A 24098-nucleotide genomic window follows, 5' to 3' on the forward strand; every position below is an offset into this window, starting at 1 on the left:
CACTCCACGGACTCTAGATGACAATATACTCTCCGTGGCCACTCATATAATTCAGATTTAAGATTTGCAACAAATGTCTAATGAAACTGGGATTAAATATTGAAACTGGGATTAAATATCTATCATACGATAACCATGTCTCGAACGGTTAAGGAAACAAGTAAAATAATTTCTGAATTAATGCTAACAATGCGGCAATACACGATTTACCTTTAAAGATTTATTTAATTCAAGTAATATACATGCCACAACTGTTTTTTACAGCGTGCAAAGCCGATAATTCCATACACACCCGCAAATCTTAAATATGGTTTAAATCTTACTTATCAGATATATAAGTCAAATTGTTAGTATTGGTAAGTGTTCCTGTAATTCTAACCCTGTTTCGTGTGGTGTGCCACAAGGCAGTATTTTAGGGCCTCGTCTCTTTCTTTGATACGTGAACGATATGATTATAAGCATAGACACAGAATGCAAACTTATTTTTCATACGCTGATGATAGTACAATTTTATTTAGTCATAAAGATCCAGATTTTATATCCCAAAAGCTTGGTCATGTTTTAGAATGTTGTTCTGAATGGCTAGTGGATAACAAGTTGTCACTACATCTCGGCAAAACAGAGTATATTATGTTTAGGCCAATACGAAATTTAAGCAAACTGAAAGTGTCTCCAGTAAATTGTAATGGCCATACGATAAAAAATGTTAAGAAGGTTAAGCATTTGGGCCTTCAGATTGTTAATACTCTTTCTGGTGATAATATTGTAAATAAAATCGTTTCTAAAGTAAATGCAAAACCTAAATTGTTATACAGACACAAAACTTGTTTAGATTTTAATTCTAGAAAACTTTTAAGTTCGAATCAGCTCTTTTACAATGTCATTTTGATTATTGTTGTTCATCTTGGTTCCATAGTTTAAATAAAGCCCAAACGAAAAAAATACAATTATGCAAAATAAAATTATCAGATTTATTAAAGATTACGAACCAAGAACCCTCATTACCAATGATGATTTCGTACAATTGAAAATATTAAATGTGGAAAACAGAGTGAAACAACTTAAATTACGTTATATGCATAATATTTATTAGGGAAAATGTCCTTCATATCTCAGCAAGAACTTGGAAAAATCATCAAGATCTGGAAAAAGTAATTTCATAATACCAATTGTGACAAATGCATATTTAAAAAAACATTCAAATACTCTGGGTCTACAGACTGGTATTCCCTTCCAGAGGACATCAAAAAAGTGGAAAATGTTGACAATTTAAAAAAATGGTTAAAACACATCTACAAAACAAACAAACTGAGATAAGTGAGGCTCGATTGGTCATTGTCGGCTCGGGTACTACTTACATGTACCCCGGGTGCTTTAAAGTATACTTACATGTACCCCGGGTACGAAAAATATACTTACACGTACCCGGTCGATAGTTAACTGTACCAGAGTTGTATTCCCGCCCAAAATCCGATGTCGTAAAACGCGCTACCGATTACTGTAAAACGATATTTTGTATATTGAACAAACTTCCCTTTAAAAAAACTGCATCAACATGCTTTTTTAGTATAATATAGAGGCCATTTAACAGAAAAAGGACATAATTGAGAACATAATTAATTTAAAAAAAATAGCCGACAACGACCGATTTAGCATGAAAATTTCCCGGGTACGTGTAAGTATATTTACCGTACCCGGGGTACATGTAAGTATACTTAAGAGTACCCGGGGTACATGTAAGTAGTACCCGAGCCGACAATGACCAATCGAGCATAAGTGAGGGCATATATATGTTTTATTAATATAAGAATATGAATGTGATATAGAAACAATTGGAATCTGTGATATATACTATTTGAATTGAAATGTTTCCATATTTGCAATAATATGTATTTAGTTAAGCCTCGTGTTTAGTAATGTTTTTCATTTTTGTTTATATTGGTTTAGTTTAGTAGAGACAAAACGCTTGGTTATTCACATGTTTTCTCTCAATCAAACACCAAAGTATATGCGTGTAAATTAGATCATATACCAACTTGATCATTTTTTTCTCGTACTTTTAATGGACCCCATTGGAAATAAGCTTTTAGCTAAATGGGTTATCCATAGGTCAAATATAGCATTTCAATTGATAACTTATTTTTATAACTGTTATAATATATATAGATTTGAATTTATTTAAATATTTATATATTATTTGATAATTACAGCTGTCAGAATAACATTGGTGTTACTATGTTTTTATGCTTTTATGTATTGTGATATTGTTATATGCGTTTGACCTAGAATGTAAATAAATATATGAATAAATAACATCCTCTAAGCGTGTCGTTTACCTCGTATCGAGACGTCATAACCGAAAAGCGAGACTACTTGATTGCAAACGGCATATAATCAAACAAAACTTCAAAAATTCGATTCACTGAACCTATTTATACAAACTGAAACAGTAATTTAACTTTTTCGGCAAAGCTGTCTATCCCAGCTTTTCATAAAAAACATAAAATTTCCCGCCGGTAGGCCTGAAACTTTTCGCAGTAGAAAACGTGCAATCTACAAACAGATTAATTAATATTAATATGTTATTCCATCGACTTACTATTTTTGGGAAGTATATTGTATGAAAAGGGATACTACAGTTCGTTTAGCAACGATGTTCACTGCGTATTCAGCATGAAGCAATTTTATCTCTAATGATCAGGTTTCAGAGATAGAGCAGTTTCACACTCAATCCTCGACATCAATACAGAGTGTGTGCCCCTTTATATTAAGAAGAATGCCAGCGCCAGAGCGTTTGTACTTAAAGACTGTGTTATCATATTTGGCAATTACTACGATATTGCATTCTGTGCTCTCATAAATTTTAGATCATATAAGTATACCTGATATACGCTTTGACGAAAATATTTAAAATGTTTAGAAATTGACCGTTAAACACGTAAATGTTTAAAGCTTTAAACAGGCCGTCGTCCCAGCAGTGGAATTGTTACCTCAATTAAATGCATTGCATTCAAACCCGCAAGGTATCAAGGTCAGTTTGCGGTCAGTTACAGAAATCGTTATATATTATAAATGCTATCGCGTAAACTATGTGCACTTGAAGTTTATTTTGATCAGAAGATACTAAATCAAGATATTTGGCTATTATTATGGTATGTAAATAATAGATTTCTAATGTGTTTTCAACAACTGCACGAAATAATTAATTTAGTTAGAAATGTTTGTCTATTTAATTAGAACAATTTATTTAGCATGAGCACGATGATTCAAGATACTATAAATGATGGAATCAAATAAGATTCGAGTGTTGCCGGCTGACCTATATGCTTACATTTATCTTCATGCTTCTTGTGTTTTTTCTATTCTGTAAATATTGATATCCGAGTAATAATATCTAATAACGCGAAATAAGTCACGAAATCTGGCGCAACACCCCGTAATTGGCGTGTGATGCAGCTAACAACAGCGCAGAAAAAAGGCATTCGCTGTTTTTGATCTCATAGATATAACGTTTGATCGTTTAACACCGACCACAATCAACGCCGTATAACTTTTTAAAAGATATTTCTTGTTATATTCTATTTACAATTTAACAAGATTCTGTTTTATCGGTCAATCATTTTTAGCAACATTTTTACGTAAAAGTGCTAACGAATTGCAAAAACACAAACGTTCGCAATTTGGCCCAATAAAATAATGGCATATATGTGACTATTAAAAGATGTGATAAAATTAGCATCCAATCGGACGGGGTATACCCACTGAACATGTCATATCGTCGAGTCACCTATTTTCGCGATGTGTGCGCACAGATTGTTCCATGCAATATTTTCTGAGAATCGGGAAAAAGTAAAAAGACTTTTCTTTAAAATAAATAAAACACATGAAAGTGTTGTGTTTACAGTTGTGCAGTTGTCTGCATCACTTAGCAATTTGTGTGAAAGTTAAATGAATAGGACCGAAAAAAATGCATCGAATAGGGATACATTTGGATTATTTCAGTCGAAGAAAGATTTTGAAGTGCAATTAAACTTGTTTTTTCCTCATTTTAGTCGTTTCTGTATTTATTTTTAACACAATATTTTGGTGGATGTAGTTCTTGAGTTGCTTATGGCTAATATTTCGTGTCGGTCTGAGACGTTGCACATAGTAATCAATATTGATAGCTCGTACGTGCCCTTCCACTGCATTTAACAGGAACGTCAATATGTGGCGGCGTAGCATCTCTTGTATACTAGTGTGTGAAAGTTTCAGATCCTCGATCAAGGCTGATACACATCCTTTTGTCTGGATTTTTAATACCTGGTGATGAAGCATGCCGCATATCTTTGGACTCCCTCCAGATTAACTATGTCGTCTTGCGCTGGTATGGGTCTCACACAATGCTCACGCACTCCAGTTTTGATGGGGTCAAAGTTTGATATCCGGCATCTTAGGGGGAGCTGTGTCTGAGATTGCACCTCAAGAAGCCTAGTGTAGAGTTGGTCCATTTTGCGATGTTTATAATATTGGTTTTCCATTTCAGATCGTAAGAGAAAGAAATGCCTAAGTATGCGTTCTCTTTGACGTTTTTCAGGATTGCGTTGTCAATAGTGTAAAAGAATGTAGATTTTGGTGATTAAAACAGTTTATTTTACATAAAATCAAAGATCTATACATAAACATTTATGATCTTTGATCAAATGAAACAAGTATAACGTGCACTTATTTATATATATAAAAAATCCGTGTTTTTAACTGTCTTCCATTATTTGGCAGAAAGGGCATACTATTTAAGCGAATTTTGGTACATCTTGAATTGACCTTACTAAAACACGGTAACAGCAACTTTCCTGTTATAAAATCTCTTTGGGGTCATTCTAGCCGGAAATAGAAAGTTCTCCGCTAGATGTCGTATAAGCGCCCGAATAATCAGCAAAACTAATGGAGGATTTTTGAGATGGGGAAACTGTTCATCGATGTTGCTGATGTATATGGACGTATCGAGAGCTTTACAGCTCTTTCTGTGTGGTATTTGAAACGATATTTTTCTTTGTCTGTTTGTCATTTTACCAATGTGAACCATTATGTTTTCCTGAAAAATAATTGGTGCCTTATATTTGTTGACATTTGGTTTCGTTGCACCAACGATGGAAACACGTAAACATTTAATAAGTTTAAGTTCAATTGAAGTAGATCAAGCATTTTTGCAGGGCCTTTTAATTTTTTAATATTGTTTTAGCATACGATGTTAGTATTATTATGTGCATCTTCTAAGATTATAAGATGTTAACAATAAATTGGGTCAGAAGATTGAGTTCACTCCCTTGTTTGCTAGTAATTTTCTTCCTGAATAAAATGTGATGTTGACAAATCTAATTCACTTAGTTTATTCTTAAAGCAAGAGTTATTAGTTGAACATAATCTTACTGTTGCTTTAGATTTTCTAACTTATGGTATGGTTTGTTTATTTGTGGCTACCATAACTGAAAATGTAGCTGTTTATATTTTGTGTGACCTCGTGCAAGTTGCAACATAAAATTTAAAACAAAAACTGCAAAGTCTACCAGGATTTGGCAATTGATCAACAGTCACAATGAAAATTCCATAACCAAAGCTCTTTAATGTAGCTAAAGAAACTTTAGCGTACAGTTTATATAGTATTGACAGACCTGTACACTGAAGCCAACCCCGTATCGAAAGTCAACCAGAGTCATAACATATTTATGTCAGGCCACAAATCAAAGAAAGCTCATTTTCTTGGATACATTTCTACACATATTGGTGAATGAATATAAATTACTGCATCAGGGTATATTTTAAGGTTTAAATGATTCAAATACATCTTACAATAGATGAAAATAACTCTCATCAGTCTGAAATTCACAAATTTAACGCCATTGTCGCTTTGTTATGTGACGAGATTTCATTTGGATACTTTCGGATCGACCTTGACATTTTATGTTGAAATTGTAAACTACTTTCGTTTTCTGAAATTTATTATTTGTGATTAACAACTTACGCCTGGTGGATTATACGACTGATTTCAGTGTGAATCTGGTAGTTTTGAATAATATTTACTTTGAGTTTGTATTTACACTACAATTTGTTTACAAAACAAGCCAGAATAATCTAAAATACTGAGAAATGTCATTCTGAATTTGAAAACACTTGAGCACATGGTATGTTACTAAAAATAGACATAACATCATATGACCGTAAATCTCGGTAGATTCGCATTTCAAGAAAGTCTGTCACATCGCTGTTTTTCTCAATATGTAAGAGCAGAAAAGATAAATTTTTAGCCGGATTTTTTTCGAAAAAATCTCGGCTTATAGATTGATGTTGTCGGGCGGGCGGGGGGGGCGGGCGGGGTGGCGGCGTGCTCGAAAATGTTAAAGTTCTTATTTCATGGTATAACTTTGGTATGCTTGGACCTAGAGTCTTCAAACTTGACATGAAGGTTGGCCAGGATTAACAGATGACCACTGGTCATTTCAAGGTCATTCATTTGAAGGTCAAGGTCACTGTGACCTTCAATATAAAAAATGTTAAAGTTGTTATAACTTTGGTATGCTTGGACCTAGAGTCTTGAAACTTGACATGAAGGTTGGCCATAACTAGTTAGTAACCACTGGTCATTTCAAGGTCATTCATTTGAAGGTCAAGGTCACTGTGACCTTGAATGTAAAAATGTTAAAGTTCTTATTTCATGGTATAACTTTGGTATGCTTGGACCTAGAGTCTTCAAACTTGACATGAAGGTTGGCCAGGATTAACAGATGACCACTGGTCATTTCAAGGTCATTCATTTGAAGGTGAAGGTCACTGTGACCTTCAATATAAAAATGTTAAAGTTGTTATAACTTTGGTATGCTTGGACCTAGAGTCTTGAAACTTGACATGAAGGTTGGCCAGAACTAGTAAGTAACCACTGGACATTTCAAGGTCATTCATTTGAAGGTCAAGGTCACTGTGACCTTGAATGTAAAAATGTTAAAGTTGTTATAACTTTGGTATGCTTGGACCTAGAGTCTTGAAACTTGACATGAAGGTTGGCCAGAACTAGTAAGTAACCACTGGACATTTCAAGGTCATTCATTTGAAGGTCAAATGTTGGTATGCTTGGACATAGAGTCTTCAAACTTGACATGAAGGTTTGCAAGCACACTTAGATGACCACTGGTCATTTCAAGGTCATTCATTCTAAGGTCAAGGTCACTGTGACCTTGAATGTAAAAATGTTAAAGTTCTTATAACTTTGGTAGGTAAAAATGTTAAAGTTCTTATTCCATGTTATAACTTTGGTATGCTTGTACCTAGAGTCTTCAAACTTGACATAAAGGTTGGCCAGTACTAGAAGATCACCACTGCTCATTTCAATGTCATTCATTTGAAGGTCAAGGTCACTGTGACCTTCAATGTTAAAATTGTTATAACTTTGGCATGCCTTGAAAAGTACTTACATTTCATTTTGACCTTTGAACAATATTTCAGTAATTTAAGTATTGCATTGACAAAAACACGAAAGGTACTTTCCTGTCATTTAAATCAAAAATCCGGCTTCAATGCGGTCATCTCCGACCGCGGAACTCTTGTTAATGTTTAAGATAGTTGTTTGTGAAAGAATATATCAGTTAAATGTGAAAAATGTCAATCTTTCAGATCAAGTGGTTGATTTGGGCCAATAACTGCATTTAAAAGCTGTTTTGGACAGGTCTTTGTTAACTGTCAACTTTTCGGGATTTCTGGTTGACTTTCCTAATGGGGTTGGTCCATAACTATTAAGTTGCGCCAGTCAAAAATCATAGAAAGCAACATTTAAAGTTATGGTTGCCAGAACTATCTTTAATGCTGCTCTGACTTAAGTTGGCAGCATAAGTGGATATATGGATAAACAGGGCTTTCCTTTGACCCGAGCTCCCGGGTTTTGACGCTTGCAAAGTTTGGAAACCCCCCTGAATGTACAGATTACTGACCACAGTATAATGAGTATAGGTGGCATGATTGATCGTTTCAGGTGTCCCACTTTTTGGTAAAATGTCCCTACATTTTTTATGGAATGTTCCTATTTGGACCTGACAAATTCTGGCAAAAATGGATGACTTCAATGTTAACATAAAATAACTTGTGCATATTTTTATCATCTTTTATAGGTTTGTGTTCAAATCAATCTACTTTTCATTTCAGTTAATTTTTCTTCGTTGAAAGTGAAGACGCAACAATGAAGTGCGTAAAATGTGGTCTGTTCCTGAAAAGTGTGGCGCACAGAATGTCTCACAGGCGTCATCATTTTCAAGCCAGGCCGTTTCAGTGTCATAAGGATCGCTGCTTGAAGGTAAAAATCTCTTCATGACTAAAGTCATACAAACAAGCATAATCTGATGGACATGCGTTATCATGTGTTTCACTCATCTGAGTATGGAGTGCTTTGAAATCAATTGGAATAAGGGACCTCTTTTGTCAATGTATTGTCAACAATATTGCCGTAACAAATTTGTTGTACAAGGTACACAGAACATAGTACACAGGGATTTTTATGCTCCCCGAAAATTTTCGGCTGAACATATAGTTGCCAGTTCGTCCTTACTTACTCACACTTTTGTTACAGTTTCTCATAGCGCCTTCAATATTTTACCGATCTCTTACATATTTGGCATGTAGGTCCCTTGCATGGATCTCTACCTTTTGATGAGGTTTGCACTGTTCGACACTAACTAATCTGAGTAAGGAGTCCAAGAACTCCTTACTTTTGAAATTGAGAAGTCTGGATAGATTTCAAGGAGTCCAACAATTAAGACACTTTTTTATATCATATTTTCGGCCATTAACACATGTCAATCCATGAAATGTTAAAATTTTATTGTATGTTTGTTTGTAGGTCTAAGTTGTAAGTGACTGCTGTTCAATATTTGTTATATCACATTGCAAAACATTTAATGCATTCCACTATTTTCTATTATGCATTATGATTGCGTGTTTAACCTCGACATTAGTGTTTTACCTCGACATTAGTGTTAAAAACATTCTCGGAGCCTTCTGTTTTGTTACATTGTGTTATAGTTACTAAATCACATCGTAAGAGTGTAACAACCCTATACAGTACACTCCACGCGTTTTCCCCAAATTCCCTCCATACTCCGCGGGTTTCGACCTGGAGGGAGATTAAGAAAATCCCGCTATACGCGGCGTTTGCATGATTTTGAACGCGGCGGTTAACGATCGGCAAAACTGATAAGCCGACGCGGCGGCCCTCGGCGTTGGCAACGCGGGGGAAACTCCGCGTTTTACGAGATAACGATCAATTTAATTTTGTTTGCCTTCCTGATTTTCAAATAAAATTACATTTATTACAAGTACATACATGTACATGTAGTATAATATTTACAATTAAAAAAAAAAAACAACCAAGATAGATCGATCCCGACGTGGTTGTAGAAGTAGTTGTTGTTTTATAGAAAACTCGTTGATTTACGACACACAAAACGTCGTCTTTTAACTTATACTTACCAATTAATATAAACACAGTTTGCAACATTGTTTTTATTTTGATAATTTAATCCAAAGTTTTCATGTTAGCAGGTGATTTTCTATACTGAACATGTATACAAATGACCAAGGACCCTAAAAATCTCGCAAATCTGTGTGAATTGACAGTTTGACGTAATCAAAGAAAAGCCTCTTCCTATCTAAAGGCATAACTTACTCAAGTAAACACGTTCAACGAATGCATAAGGAATGGTTTTAATTGTCGGAACAAAGTCAATTCTCTGCTCGCTAATGCATTGATTTTCTCTTTGTTTGTAGGTTATTCCATTGATTGCTAAAAGGTGGTAACTATTGAGTTGATAATTGCATTTAATATTCACAGTTGTATTCTTGTTGCGTCGACATTCTAAACAATGTTTACCAGTAATTATGGACCAAATCGGCAGAGTGACATTCACACATGTTAATCCCTTTTGTCAAAACACCGCAGACAGCAGTCTACACAATAGGTCAGTAAACAAGCTTTGCGTGTTTTCATAACGTCAAACACTTCAAATCCAGTTCCGCCCAGATGTCTTCTTTAGTCAGTTTACTATACAATTAGTGTTAAAATAATTACTCTACTAAAATACCGTAACGATAAAGATTCGGCGTGTTCGATTTAAAATTATTGTAGAGGAAATATCAACTTATTCGCGATATAATTCCGTTAATAAATACCAAAGAAACTTTTAACCGAAATCAACAAAATTCAATGTTCTCTGCGCTACAAAGTTTGTATAAAAAAAATCAATACACGCACGCTTTGCAGGAGTATACATTGTACCTTGACCTTGTACATTGCAGCATAATTTTCGCGCGCTTTTTGTCGGGAAATATACATGACTGTATATTGGAAGCATTTGTAAACGTCGTGTTAACAATTAAAAATCGTAGTGTGTTTCGGATTACGAATTATTATTCTCATTTGGAAATTTTACGGAACATTTATCCTTGTGTCACATGTGTTATGATTTAAATATTAATTTGTCAAATGTATTATATTAGACTAATTCATATTGTAGACGTACCTGTGAATTAAAAAACATAATTTTTATACGTATTAATTTTCTATACAATTATCTTTTTTATACATGTACTACAGTATTTAAACAATTTATTATAACAATGTTTTTATTTTTTGGCATGCCCAGTAGCACACTGCTAGCGCGGCGTTGCGCGGCGATCACTGATAAGAACGGTAAGTGTCTGCATTTACCGACTAGCCTAAAGTAATACACGCCGCGGGAATTAGCGAACGCGGCGTAACGCCGAGCGTTTTATCGAGTTCACCTCGCTCTTCCAACGCCGCGTGAACACTCGCTAGCAGAAAAAACCCGCGGAGGGAGCGCGTTTTTTGGGGAAAACGCGTGGAGTGTACTGTATTTCTCATTGCTTTATTTATATTTCTTATAATATTTCCAAGAACGCGGAAATTGGGAAACACAATATAATTCTAATTTTAATTTTTATTGTAATTTCATCATAAGGTTTGTACACCATGAAAACATGTTTAGACAATATTTTGTATGCAAAGCACAATTTCCGCGAGGATTACTACCTGTTGCCATTATCAGTCTCTTAAGTAACTTGCCACGTTTTTATCGTGAGGAGTACATGGTAGGAACCCATTAGTGTGGTTGGTATGACAATGCCTACAAAATGCAATAAACCACTGAAATCATTGATTGATAGTGACACAAGTCATTCACGCTCAAATGGTTCAAAGCCGGTCTGATCTTCAGTACATTTGGGCCATAAAAATGTACAATGTGCAAAACATTCGGGTATTGTGATGATTTTTCTAGTAATGAGAAATTGTTTGGCGAAGCTAATTTACTACAGCAAAAATATCAGTGAAGAAAAAAAGGGCCACACTTGTTTCATTGTTTGCATGTTCCCCTATTACTACACGCACGGACAGTGACAGAGAACCAAAATAAAAAATCGGATTCTTTTGTGTTTGTCCATGTGTTCAAGCAGAATGCTTTGTGGCACATTTTTCGGATCCACACAAGTTCGGACAATCTCATCTTGCGAAACAAATAAGAAATCAACTGATTTTTTTTTTAAATTCAAAGATGATTTTAAAGAAGTCCGACGGACTCCCCTGACGCAAAAACAGGGAGTCTGAGCCTCATTTTATGGAGTCTCAGACTCCCGTTAGTGTCGAACGCTGGGTTTGAGGTCACTGGGGTCAAGGTCACCGAACCTTATAATAGATTTTCCGTCAAACTTTTGTTACAGTTTCTCAAAGAGCCTTCAACATTTTACTGATCTCTTACATATTTAGAATGTAGGTACCTATAGTATGGACCTCTACCTTTTAATGAGGTTTGAGGTCACCGGGGTCAAGGTCATCGAGGCTGATAATAGATTTTTTCAAGGTCAAACAAGGGGAGACAAGGGGAGGATCCATCGTTTCAATAATACTTGTTTTTTAACCCCAGAGTTCTTGCTTTTAATTCTCAGATTTTGACGCACTTTTATTTTATAATATTGACGTTATTTTGACTCGATATTAAACGTTTTCAAATTATGTTTGCATATGGTGTAAATTTAAGCCTAAGCCAACAGTAAAGCATGTTGCGTTTGACATCTGCCTCTTTTCCTCATATGTCATTTCAACAGTTATGGGTCAAAAGTAAAATTGGGCCATACATGTAACAGCTTCTATAGACTTTAAAGTTGTCTTTTATCATGCAATTAAAAAACAATTTCCCGCAAATGACCACCGTTAAGAAACAGCGTAAACAGCGTATAGCTCACTACCTGCAATGTCAAGGTCACATTAAGAGATCATTTAAAGTCTTAAAACAGTTTGTGCAGACTTAATTTGTGTCATTAATCTCACGATTTAAAACAAGCTAATCACAAATTACCTCAAAGAGGAGACGATGCTGTCATTATTTTATGTACATGTATTTCACCAATACAATTGAGTCATCATGTATGGGCATTTTGCATGAAAACCTGTTCCAGTCAGTCAATGAAACAAATATTGATTTTAATTGTTAACTGATGTATAACTGTAGGGAGAGACGTCATACAAAATTCATACACATCAGGTTGGAGACATTAATATTTAACAAAAAAATATTGTTTACATTAGAAATTTCTCAACAAAGATGATAACTACTTGTTATAACACTTCAATAGGACTTTCTCTGGCTGAAATATATTTTTATTCCAAAAATTCTTAAACTCCAGACTGGTGGTTTTACTTTTAGCTGTCTTGAAAAGGTTTTGAGATCAAACTTGTACAGGTTTTACAATTGAACTGAACTGATTTTTTTCTTTAGAACATTTAATATAGTCTTAAATTTTGAAATTTTATGGGAATTTATATATATATTTTTTCCCATAAAAAGATGAATTTCTGCTTAAACTATCAATTTCACTGGTAAGTGTCATTTTAGCCAAAGTCACTTGTATAAATTACAAACTTTTTGTTGATTATGATAAATATTTACAAAATAGTCATTTTGCAAATCTATTAACATTTCCATTGAAGCAATAACAATCATTATTGAATCTACATGTAGATTATAACTATCATAGATTGATATTGATAATTCAGATCTTGACAGTGTCGCTAAAGGCAAAACCGTTAATTTTTAAATAACTTTACAAACATTCACTGTTTAGAGCCAGCATTACAGATATTTGACATGTATTACATGTAGTAGATTTTTGTCAATTCATTATTCTGACTGTAACCTCAAAGTGAGTGGGACATTTTTAAAGTAACATTCCACCAATGTTCACAATTTGCTTAGGAAATGTTTCATAACAAATCAGATCAGCGCTTCCGTTAGCTTTTAAAAGTTGGAAGTCCCGACTTCCAAGCCTTAAATGTTGGACATCCCAGACATACATTTTGAAGTCCCACTTTTATTTCAGAATTTTAATATACGTACATGTTCCAACTCTATCCGTTACCCGATAATCCAGTATTATTACAATTGCTATTTTCAAAACCAAAGTACGGCAAATATTGACCTCTGCAAATGTCCTCCATTTTACGCAAGTGCATATACTAATTGAATTGTGGGATGGGAGAACTCCCATTGAACATGCGTTAATCACGAGACGCGATTTGAGAGCATAGAGCACTGGTCATATTTATTAATTACTACAAATCAACGTCTGATTTTAAAATGTTACATGTACCTCCTTTCAGAAAAAAATGCGTAGGTGAATGCGAATTTTGGAGTATAAAAATGCGTCTTTCTTTAAATATTACAGAGTACGCTTAATTCCGAATTGCGATATAACTTGTCAGGTCATTCATGCATGTAGACCAATATGTATGCGTACCGGTAGTTTGGAAATCTCAAAACACTTTATTGGACTACTTATTGCATTATGTGTTATGGCCGTTGATATAACAAAATACATTATTCAATTTTAGTATTTTCAAATGCCTATAATTAAACGTGTTATCCGAAACCATTTCCAGATTTTATTATTCACAGAAAGTTAAGAAAATTCTACCAACAAAGAAACATTTCTCGTGTATTGCGTGTACAGATGAAAATCATGCAAAAATTAGACTTCATGTACAACATCATGTCATTCTTCCCCGAGGAAAGCGTGGACTTACATATTTAATTGCTGAATACAAACTTTGTAGTGCAGAGGTCGCTAATATTGTATACAGCTGCACGTGGGGTCAGCGTGTATTCGGCTGCCTGAGCGCTGATTGGCTGATGCGCTTACCAAGAAGAATTTGATTGACAGCTGGAAAAATCAATATTGGCCACTCGCTTAGAAATTCATTAATAACAGTCGCTCTTAGGCGGATTTAACGGTCTGAATAACTCTTTTTACTGTTGACATTTGTACGTGTTGTGTATTAGAAAATAGCGTACATGTGGATTATCGGACGTCCAAGGGACTTCCACCATTTGCATAATGGTCGTATGACTGCTGTTTTCGGGTGTAATTTACGTCCGGATGTCCACTAATAAAGCACTGAATTAATCTGGGTACGAAAGTTAGAGGTCAATAACATACTTAAAACTTCACATGTGACATGTCAGTTCAATATATGGGCACGATACAGCTTAAAAAAAAATAACTTCTTCATTCAAATAACATGCCACTAATAATGGGTTGACATAATGCATTAGACCCAAGTTTACATGTCAAGGACACACTCATTTTAGAATACTTTCAAATGGCTTGAAATTTTGTACAAGGGTAGCAATATATAAGAAACAGGCATCTTGTTTAGCCATAATTATTCTGATTGAAATATGGTCTGGTGATTTTGATAAATTTTCCGTGGTTTGAACTTTAAGCTTAACCAAATTTATATCCTTTGATTAAGAATTAAAAAAAATGGTCAAAATGATTTGTTGGTTAACAGTATTTTTATGACACCGAAGGTGTGCATTTAGTAATCGGACTGTCCGTCTGTCTGTCTGTCCGTCACACTTAAAAAAAATGCTCATAACTTCTATGTCGCTTCAGATGTAACCTTATTATTTGGTATGCATGTGTAAATGGACAAGGGCTTTCCATAGGCACACACATTTTTTCCCCTTTCACCTTGACCTTCAACTTGGGGTCCGCGTTTAGGTTTCGAAAAAGCATTTTGTGGGGGCATATGTCATCCTATGGTGACAGCTCTTGTAAGTGAAATATTATTCATATTGTTTTAAATTTTAACTATCAAGCATTATGAAAACGCCTTGGCGACCTTTTATGCAAGTCCATGAGTTTACACCATATCAGTGCCACTTTGCGTCTGAGGCTTCTGATCTTAAGCTAGAGTATTAATACAGACCTTATTGAAGCTATCAGACTGACTAACTGTGCTTTCAGACATTCGCCACCATGGCCCAGCTGCAGGCTCATAGACGTACCCATGTTGACCGCCGCATTTACACATGCCGTTACTGCCACAACTGGTTCCTCAGTCGATCTCACCGCGAGTGCCATCGTTGTCGATTTGGTCAGCCACCTAAGCACAGGTGTCCAGAGTGCACAGCAGAATTTCACCAGCTGTTGTCACTGTCACACCACATCAGGAAATCTCACCAGGCAGCCAGGATTAAATCTAAGAGCCAAAATCAGCATGACTTGAGAGTTGGAAAGGTCTTGCTGAAAATATCTGCTGGAAAAAGCTTAACTATACTCTCAGATCATGAATCCAGTAAGCGAACGAAAGTTAAACTTAAAAGGAAACGAAAGAAAAGCTTCAAGCCAAAAAATTCCGGAAGTATTATTTTGTCCATCAAAAAAGGAATGGTGTCTATACCCCAAGAATTGACACCCAGCAAGTTTGAAAAATCAAAAGGTACAACAGAATATGATTGTGTTCCAGCACCCAGCTTTAAAGTACAGAGTCAAAGTGGGGAATTGAAATTAAGGATAAAAACAAATATTCCAGAAAATAGTGTCAAAGATACCGATTATATGAACACAAACAATTTTTCATCTGGGCAGATTACAGGTAAAACAGACAGCGATGAAAACAGTGATAGCCCAAGTAAAATCAGAAACGGAATAATAATTGTGAAAGACAAAAAGGGTAAACTGTGTGCGGAGCAGTTAGCACCCAGTCCGTACAAAAGAAAACACGGAGAAAATGTGTTTGATAGCTTGAAAGATGTCGGTATCTGGAAAGTTATGCAAAGTCCTCGACCAGACGGCGGCAGTGAAGTTCTTAAACTGAAGTTGTCCCCGCAAAAACCAATACGTGTTATAGACAGCAGTCTGGAGGATGTTCAGGCACATTGCACAAAATACCTGGGTATTGCTACAAAGTCTAATATTGAACAGCCTTCTGATGGGGGATTGCTTGACTTGTTACCTACGTATTCAAAGGAACTGGATTCTGTGAGTAACGTCAATGATTCAGGGATTGAAACTGAAGTGCTAAGCAGTTCGTCCTGCAATAGAAGTAACGGAAATTCAGTGCGATCAGTGGCGTTAGAAGACAATTCCCCGACATACTTTAACACTGATGGGGATTCACTGTTATCTCCTGATTCTCCATACATGGAGAATTTCAACAAAGCTGAGCACAACATTTGTTCAAGGTGTGGGGGAAATGTTTTAGAAACAAACAATAATACTCGATCACCCAGGAAATGCAAGTGCAGCTTTTCAAATCCCAATTCTCCATTTCAGACTCCTGTTTCTCCAGTTAAGGTTTCAGATATGAACAAAGTGCAAGACATAACAGCAGCACCTGTTATGTCAGATAATCCGAACAGCTCTGTGTCATTGAACTGTGACATCAAAGAAAATGAGAAAAGTGGAGCTAGTTATGACACTGCAACAGAATTGGTTGACAATAGTGTTAATGAGACTAATGATGATAATGACAGTGACATAATTGTCATGGACATCAATGGGAAAAATCGTAATCGCGTAAATTCAGAATTCAAAGGCAGGCTTAGACTGAAACTAAGATCTGATAAAAGTTCAAAGGGCAAACAAAACCAATCTGTTGCTGATACTAAAACTAGCCCTAAAAGCAATTCTACAGGTGTCGAGCATAAAAACCAAAAATCAAGTCGGAGAAAGGTAGAGCTTGGGTCACAAAACAGTCCAATAGTTTTGGATGATGTCAAAATTGACAAGGAATGTAAAGGCGATAGGACAAGTGAAATAGAAAATGTTGGTCCTATTAACAAACTGTCACGAAAAAGACCTTTATTTAAGAGAAAAAGTCAAAACATTGAACCTGAAGACAGTTCTGTTGAAAAGAAAGAAATGCCCATGGAACATATTTCTCAGGTTATTATTAATGATAAAGAGGTTATTAATGGTGATTCTAAGAGCAAAAAGCCTTTGTTTAAGAAGAAACAATCTGTTGAAAATTGCAAAGAACAGCCAATTAACAAGAAACCCTTGTTCAAGAAGCAAATTTCTGTAGATGCTTTGAAAGAAAAATCTGCTGAGATTGTTTTGAAATGTGTTGATGTTGATGATTCAGAAAAAGATAAATCAATAAATAGTGGTAATAAATGTCATGACAAACCTGAAGACCAGAAAGAACTTATCCAGTTGAAAACAGTTGATGTTGAACATGATGAAGATAGCTTGCAACATTGGGATGAAAACATAATAAATTTAATGTGTGAAAAAGAATCAAAGAAAACCAAAGCAATTGTGCAATTAAAAGACACTCAGAAATCAGACGTTTCCAATACGTCACTGAATCCCTTCCAACAGCAGTTCTTGTCATTCTTGTCAAGCAATATAACAGAGATCAAAAAGGAACGCCTAAACCCTGGTACTCAGAAAAAGTGTACTTCAATTGAAAATAAACAAGAAAAATGTCTTGCTGATAATAATGAAACAGAAATAACAGAAGAGTTGAGGTCTAAAGACAAAATAAATGAAGAAATAGCAAAAGCAGATACCCATGATCTTAGTAGTAATGCTGTTTTAAAGGTTCATGATCAAAAAGAAACAAAAGTAGAGGGAACACCTGACAGTTTTTCATGGTTGAACATCTTCTCTGGCAGTAAGCAAGATGATGCGGCATGCAAAAGGAATGCAAATGAAGGCGCCCATGATGTTATGGCTAGTTTGAGTCTGGATTTGGCTGCAATTAATGAGAAAATGGACGTAAGCAATGATGACGATGATAATTTGTTGGATATGGACGATGTGTTTAAATCTGATAAACTTTCTACCCTACAGCCAAAGGAGTTTGTAATAGAACCACAAGTGCCTCGTAAAGAGAATGTATCGTCTCATCTACGAAAGCGACAAACTGCAAAGCGAACTATCGGAAAATTCAAACCAGGGAGACAAATAAAAAAGAAGGTTGAGTTGGACTTTACATATAGTGAGAGTTCCTCAGATGAGGAAATGTTGAGGAATAAGTCTGAAAAGTCTGACCCAGATTTCTGTTTACATGATTCTGAGGATGAATTTGAAACACTTCCACCACGCAAAAAGCGCACATTATCTACTCGCACTTGCTCAAAATCTAAGAAATATGACATCTCTTCAGACTCAGATCATAATGAAAGTTCTGGGAATGATCAGAGCGATAACGATTCCATTTCTTCTAGAAATCAGAGAACAAAGGGAAATAAACTGAGTTGCTGTTCTTGTTGCAAAAATGACTGCGATCACATGAGCGACCATGATAAGAATTCGTACAAACTGCCAAGGGATTACAGACAATTCATAAAATGTACAGTGCGGTTGTTAGACGTCCAGAAGAAATTGCACCGCCTGTTTTTGGCATTGTTCCCAGACTGTGCTGAAATGATAAGCAGTTGTAAGGTAGGGACAGCAGAATTTGACTCGCTTATGGACGAAGTCTTAGGTGGATTGGACGATTATGATAGTGATCCTGAATACCACAGGATGGCAAGTGACTCAAGGCCAAAGTATTTACAGGATGAAACTTGTCGGATTAATAATATTGGAATGTCATTTACAAGCCCCAATTCTGTCACTAGAACGAGTGAAATTGACTCTGTTGCTAGTGATGACAAACTGTGTAGAACTCCTGTGAGTAGTGAATCTTCGCCTTTTTATCTGTGCAGTGAAAAAAGCTATGTGCCATACATGACAGCTCCGTCAAGTACGAGCTTAAAGTTTGAAAACAACACGCTTGCAAGTAATGATGATAGTGTTGGCATACCTAGCCCTAGCAAAGATAGTCAATCATGCACTGTTTCACACTCGTGTTCTGTAACTTTCAATTCTGGGCAAGTCGCTACATCGCAGTTACTGCTTCAGGTGGCTACATCTGCAAGTCAAAATCTCTCTCATGAATCATATAATTACAAGGATTCTTCCAGGGTTCTTGTTGAACCAATTAATAATTTCTTGGTGACTACCCCTGATCAAAACACCAACCATCAGGTATCAGACATCCCATTTGTAAACCCTGCCTCAAGTGGGAGCCAGATTTTGTGTGGAGAGAATTGTGCAGAATTGACATCCATTCCCATAGTGAACATAACTATAGATCTCAATGCTGCCCATGTGGCATTGTGCAGCAATCCTAGGCACTGCCTTCAGACTTTACATGATAAAACCATCAAGTTAATAAAGATGTTGTTACCCAGTATAGACTTTAAAAGTAACTTTTTCAAAAATCTTGACAATTTGGAATTCCTTATTGATCTTCTGATAGACTCGAACAAAGGACGGGAGGTGAATATTGAAGCTGACCTAAAGTGTGAATCTCTAGTCCAATCGTTTGCGCATGCTTTCGACAGCAATGTTGAAAAATCTGTGTTGATACCAGCAGATGACAGTGTGCTGGTAATACCAATAATTTCGAATGATCTCTTTAAGCAGCAAATCAAATCTCAGAGGGAGTCCTTGAAAAGGGACCTTGATGTCATAGAAGAGGAAGGCCAGAATGATGACAATTCGTGGAAGAGTTCAAACGATATTTGGCATAGCTTAGTTTCCCTTAACAACATGGCGCGCAGTTCTCAGTCGCCCAAGAGACGATCTCGAGATAGCAGACTTCGCAAGCGCAGTGCTGACGAAAAGCGTACATTATTTGTTCAGGAAAAACTTAACAATAATCAGAACTCTACTTTTGTGTGCCATATGCATGATAATGTAAACAAGAGTATTGAACAAACAAAGAAAAACCCTCGTGGTCAAAGGGGTCGTAGAAATTCAAAAGAGCGATTCTTTTCAGAACTTGATCTAGGAAATCCATCCGCTAGTGCTATAACAACTCCAGTTAGTGCTGTCCCAGATGAGAAAGGATCGTTTGAAAATTCATTTGCTGCGTTTCTCAATCGTGACAACTTTGGTTGCGGAAATACTGACTCCAGGCAGAGAGAGGACATGTCTTCGAAATCCACTGTTGAAAAAAATATTTTTGAGTTAATACAATCGGTGTAGAGCTTTTTTCGAGTATAAAGTGTTGTTTATTTTCCATGTCGAAAAGTGTGGCAGCATTGTCTGTTTAGTTTGTCATAGCCATTGATCATGTCTTACAAAAGTTTAACTAAGTGACATTGATAATTATGTGTGAATACTGAAAAAAAACTGTATAATCCTTTCTTTTGTATGGGATTTATTAATTTCATTTTGATATGCACCAACAGATTTTTGTGAAACAAATCGGGTTTTTTTCTTTTTTTATTTCAAATATTCATTACTCTGTGTTTTTGGTAAGGTGGGACAAATGACTCACAGCTTACAAACATCTTCACTTTGGAAAACTATGTGAATACCCTTTAATATTTAAAAACTCAATTGCATAATGTGACTTATTTGCTACGTGTAAGATTGTTGTACTATATTTAAATCAGAAAGCAGATATAAATTGGAATTTAATTTGTCCTCCTACACTTAAAGAGATTTGATATTCCTCGCCTTGTTATGCACATTTTTAGCAATGCTTCCAACACATTTTTGTAAGCCAATACAATTGCTTCTGGACCCAATTGTATGCAACATTTGTAAAACCAATTTGTAAAACCAATACAATAAAATGGACATTGTGCAGCCTTGCTAAAACATAGAATTATTTGCTTGTCCAAAGACTTCAGATCACATAAATCTTGTAGTTTAGTTTAAGAAACTTTCTGTTGTAAGTAATATTTGTAAATGTTCAACTAATAAATCCTGACTTACTTTTTGGCAGAATATTGATTGGGAATGTTAAATTTGTTATAAAAATGAGAATTATGTATGCGTCAATTTTGATGCCCCCGGATCGAAAGATCGGGGGTATATTGTTTTTGGCCTGTCTTTCTGTCAGTAAGTTAGTCAGTCATTCATTCATTGTATGTGTCCCAAAACTTTAACCTTGGTTTTAACTTTTGCATTATTGAAGATAGCAACTTGATATTTGGCATGCATGTGTATCTCATGGAGTACACAGTTTGAGTGGTGAAAGGTCAAGGTCATCCTTCATGGTCAAAGGTCATCCTTCAAGGTAAAATGTCAAATATATGGCTTCAAAGCGGTGCAGTAGGGGGCATTGTGTTTCTGACAAACACATCTCTTGTTGCTTAAAGTCAATGCTATAATTTATTTATTATACTTCGGTAATTTCATGACAAATCAACAGCATAAAAAAATAAACCACATGAACTAAACGACTTAAGTTCTTGGTTACAAGACATTCTCATGCTCCAATTAAAACACTGTGTCATCTGAAAATATTGACTAATGTGAATGCTTGTTACATTTTAACTTTAATTATGACTGCTTTACAGCCAAATATTAAGGGTCAGTTTAATCTGTTATGAAGGGTCTAGATGTAAGTGCTGAGCCATGATAAATCCCTCTTTTATTAAACAAGTTGAAGAAATTTTGTTTGGCTAGGGAAGGATTTTGGATAACAAAAGACATAGGGTGCTGCCATAAAGTGGCCTTGTGGTTAGCCATACAAGTCAGGTGTCATCGTCTGATGATCCTCGTAACCTTTACTCCTTAGATGTGTATTTTTATGCATTTGTAGTCCCTATGAAAGTTAAATGTAATTCAAGACCTTTCTTACTAGATTCAAGTTTTAAAGGCTTCATTTCCAATCCTAAGATACTGATGAGCAGCAAACAGCATAAAACCTAAACAGACTACGAGTTACTTGCAGGCTGTTCTGGTTTTATGCTGTTTGCTGATAGCCATTTTCACTTAGCTTCTGAGTGGCAAATTAGTTTCTTGTACACATTTAGACCTTTTACCAAAGTAATTTCATGTGCCCTTAATTTTTTGCAAAAATATTTATCTTCAAGATTTACACCTTTTTTGTGTGACAAGTACTGTACAGAGGTGCAGCAAGTATTACAATTCATTTAAAAAATGCTTGGTGCAGCACCCTGTCTTTTGTTCTCTGAAAGATTTATTGACTTCTGCATACTACATAGTATTTATTACCTTTTGAAATGACCTTTGGCTTAGCGTAGTTACATGTTCTTTTATGCATTTATAAATTAATATGTTGTTGTTTTCCTTGTATTGTGATTAATTGTTTCTACTTATCACAATTTTGTTAATTTTGCTTCAAGTGTGATGACAAGGATTTGTAGTTTGTGAAATGAAGTGAACCAGGATTCTTGTTAAGTTTTTGTTTATAAAACTAAGGGAGGCTATCAGGCATTCACTGTGTTGAACAATTAGATAGTGTTCTCCCTTTGTAAGAAATGGCAACTACATTGTACCCCATTTATTGGAAAAAAACGTTTATTAACGAATAAGCTGCTCATCTACACACTATGTACAATACTTTCCCGATTTGAATCGCATATGTAACCTTGTTGAATGTGCCAATTTAATTGCATCATTAATTAGTATAACAAACACGTTATGGACAGGAAGATGTAAATTTATCAGCAAACAAATCACATACACAGGTTGCATTAATTGTAGGCAAATATTGTAATACAACTCAGATTGAATTGTGGCAACTTTCAAATTAAAAATTGTTATTTTAAAGCACTTCCATATATAGTATATATAATTGATTTGCATTTTCGATCAATAGCATGGATAAGCTTATATCATTATAAAACTATTTAACTTCAGGTAGCAGAAATATTCAACAAATTCATTTTTATGCCTTAAACTTTAAAGTATGGCTTATTTTTAGGAACTATAAGATGCGTAGTCGAATTGCAATATTGGAAGAGAACACATGATATGAACACTTCAATTTTGGCCTACATTCTAGCTACATATTAGTTTGTTGAACAATTTCACAGAAATTGTCATCTGTATAATGAATCTACATGTATTAGTAACAGACCTGCCATGTTAAACATCTGCTGTTATAAATTGCTTAGAAATGCTCCATTTGAAATATGTGTGATGTCATTTCATTCATACCTTGATGTCTTTTGCTTGTACATAATTAAAGTTATTTTTATTGTAAATAAAAGTTATAGAATTTGCATGGTTATTGACTTTTGTGAAATACATTTTTCTTTGGCAACTTTATTGAATACAATGGATAATTGCTAGTTCAAATAACCAACATTTGGCAAAGGATTTGAGTACATTTTTAGCTGGACTGTACATACATGTACTGTGTATATTGGATAGTCCAGAGCTCCATTATGCAACCAAATATTGACTTCTGTGTAATGCTGTTGGCAAGGTAAAAATGCAATATTTCTGTGTCCCTGTTTCAACTACTGGTATTGAATTGAGTCTTCACACGTGTCACAGGTTTGAGGTCACTGACCGTATTCCATGACTGGGACCTTAAATTTAGCAGAATTATGCCTCCTTGGTACAAATTATTTGGTTATGGTCACTTGCAACATCTTTATAGAAAGGTTTCCAATTCAATTGATTTTCCACAAATGTGTTTGGGGTCATTCTGTGCGGTAACTGTCCAGATTCCATAACTCTTACCTTGAAGATATTATTCCTGTTTTGGTACTCAGAAATTTGGTTTCATTTCCATATACCTGTCTACTACAGGTATTCAATTGAAATTTCACGTGTCAATGGGACTTAGCGCGAGTCACTGTCAAAGTTCCTTTACTGTTACCTGCAATTAAGCATAATTATGCCCCTTTTTAAACCCCCGCTGCAAAGTGGGTGGTTGATTATAGGAATGCCCTTGGTCTGTCAGCCAGTCTGTCATAACTCTATCGCGTTACCCTCATATCTCGTACAATTTG

At 35.3% G+C, this 24098-nt stretch overlaps 1 protein-coding gene across 1 annotated transcript; it reads left to right on the plus strand.

The window, feature by feature from the left end:
• The first annotated feature begins 4871 nt into the window (after nt 1-4871).
• On the plus strand, nt 4872-23360 carry LOC127860824 (uncharacterized). The gene is made up of 3 exons (XM_052399116.1): nt 4872-5010; nt 8170-8317; nt 15340-23360. The coding sequence occupies exons 2-3, from the start codon at nt 8204-8206 to the stop codon at nt 20359-20361; spliced, it is 5136 nt and encodes a 1711-aa protein (XP_052255076.1). The 5' UTR covers nt 4872-5010; nt 8170-8203; the 3' UTR covers nt 20362-23360.
• The last annotated feature ends 738 nt before the right edge of the window (nt 23361-24098 follow it).

Source organism: Dreissena polymorpha, chromosome 15, assembly GCF_020536995.1.
Source record: "Dreissena polymorpha isolate Duluth1 chromosome 15, UMN_Dpol_1.0, whole genome shotgun sequence".
NCBI classification, from domain to species: domain Eukaryota; kingdom Metazoa; phylum Mollusca; class Bivalvia; order Myida; family Dreissenidae; genus Dreissena; species Dreissena polymorpha.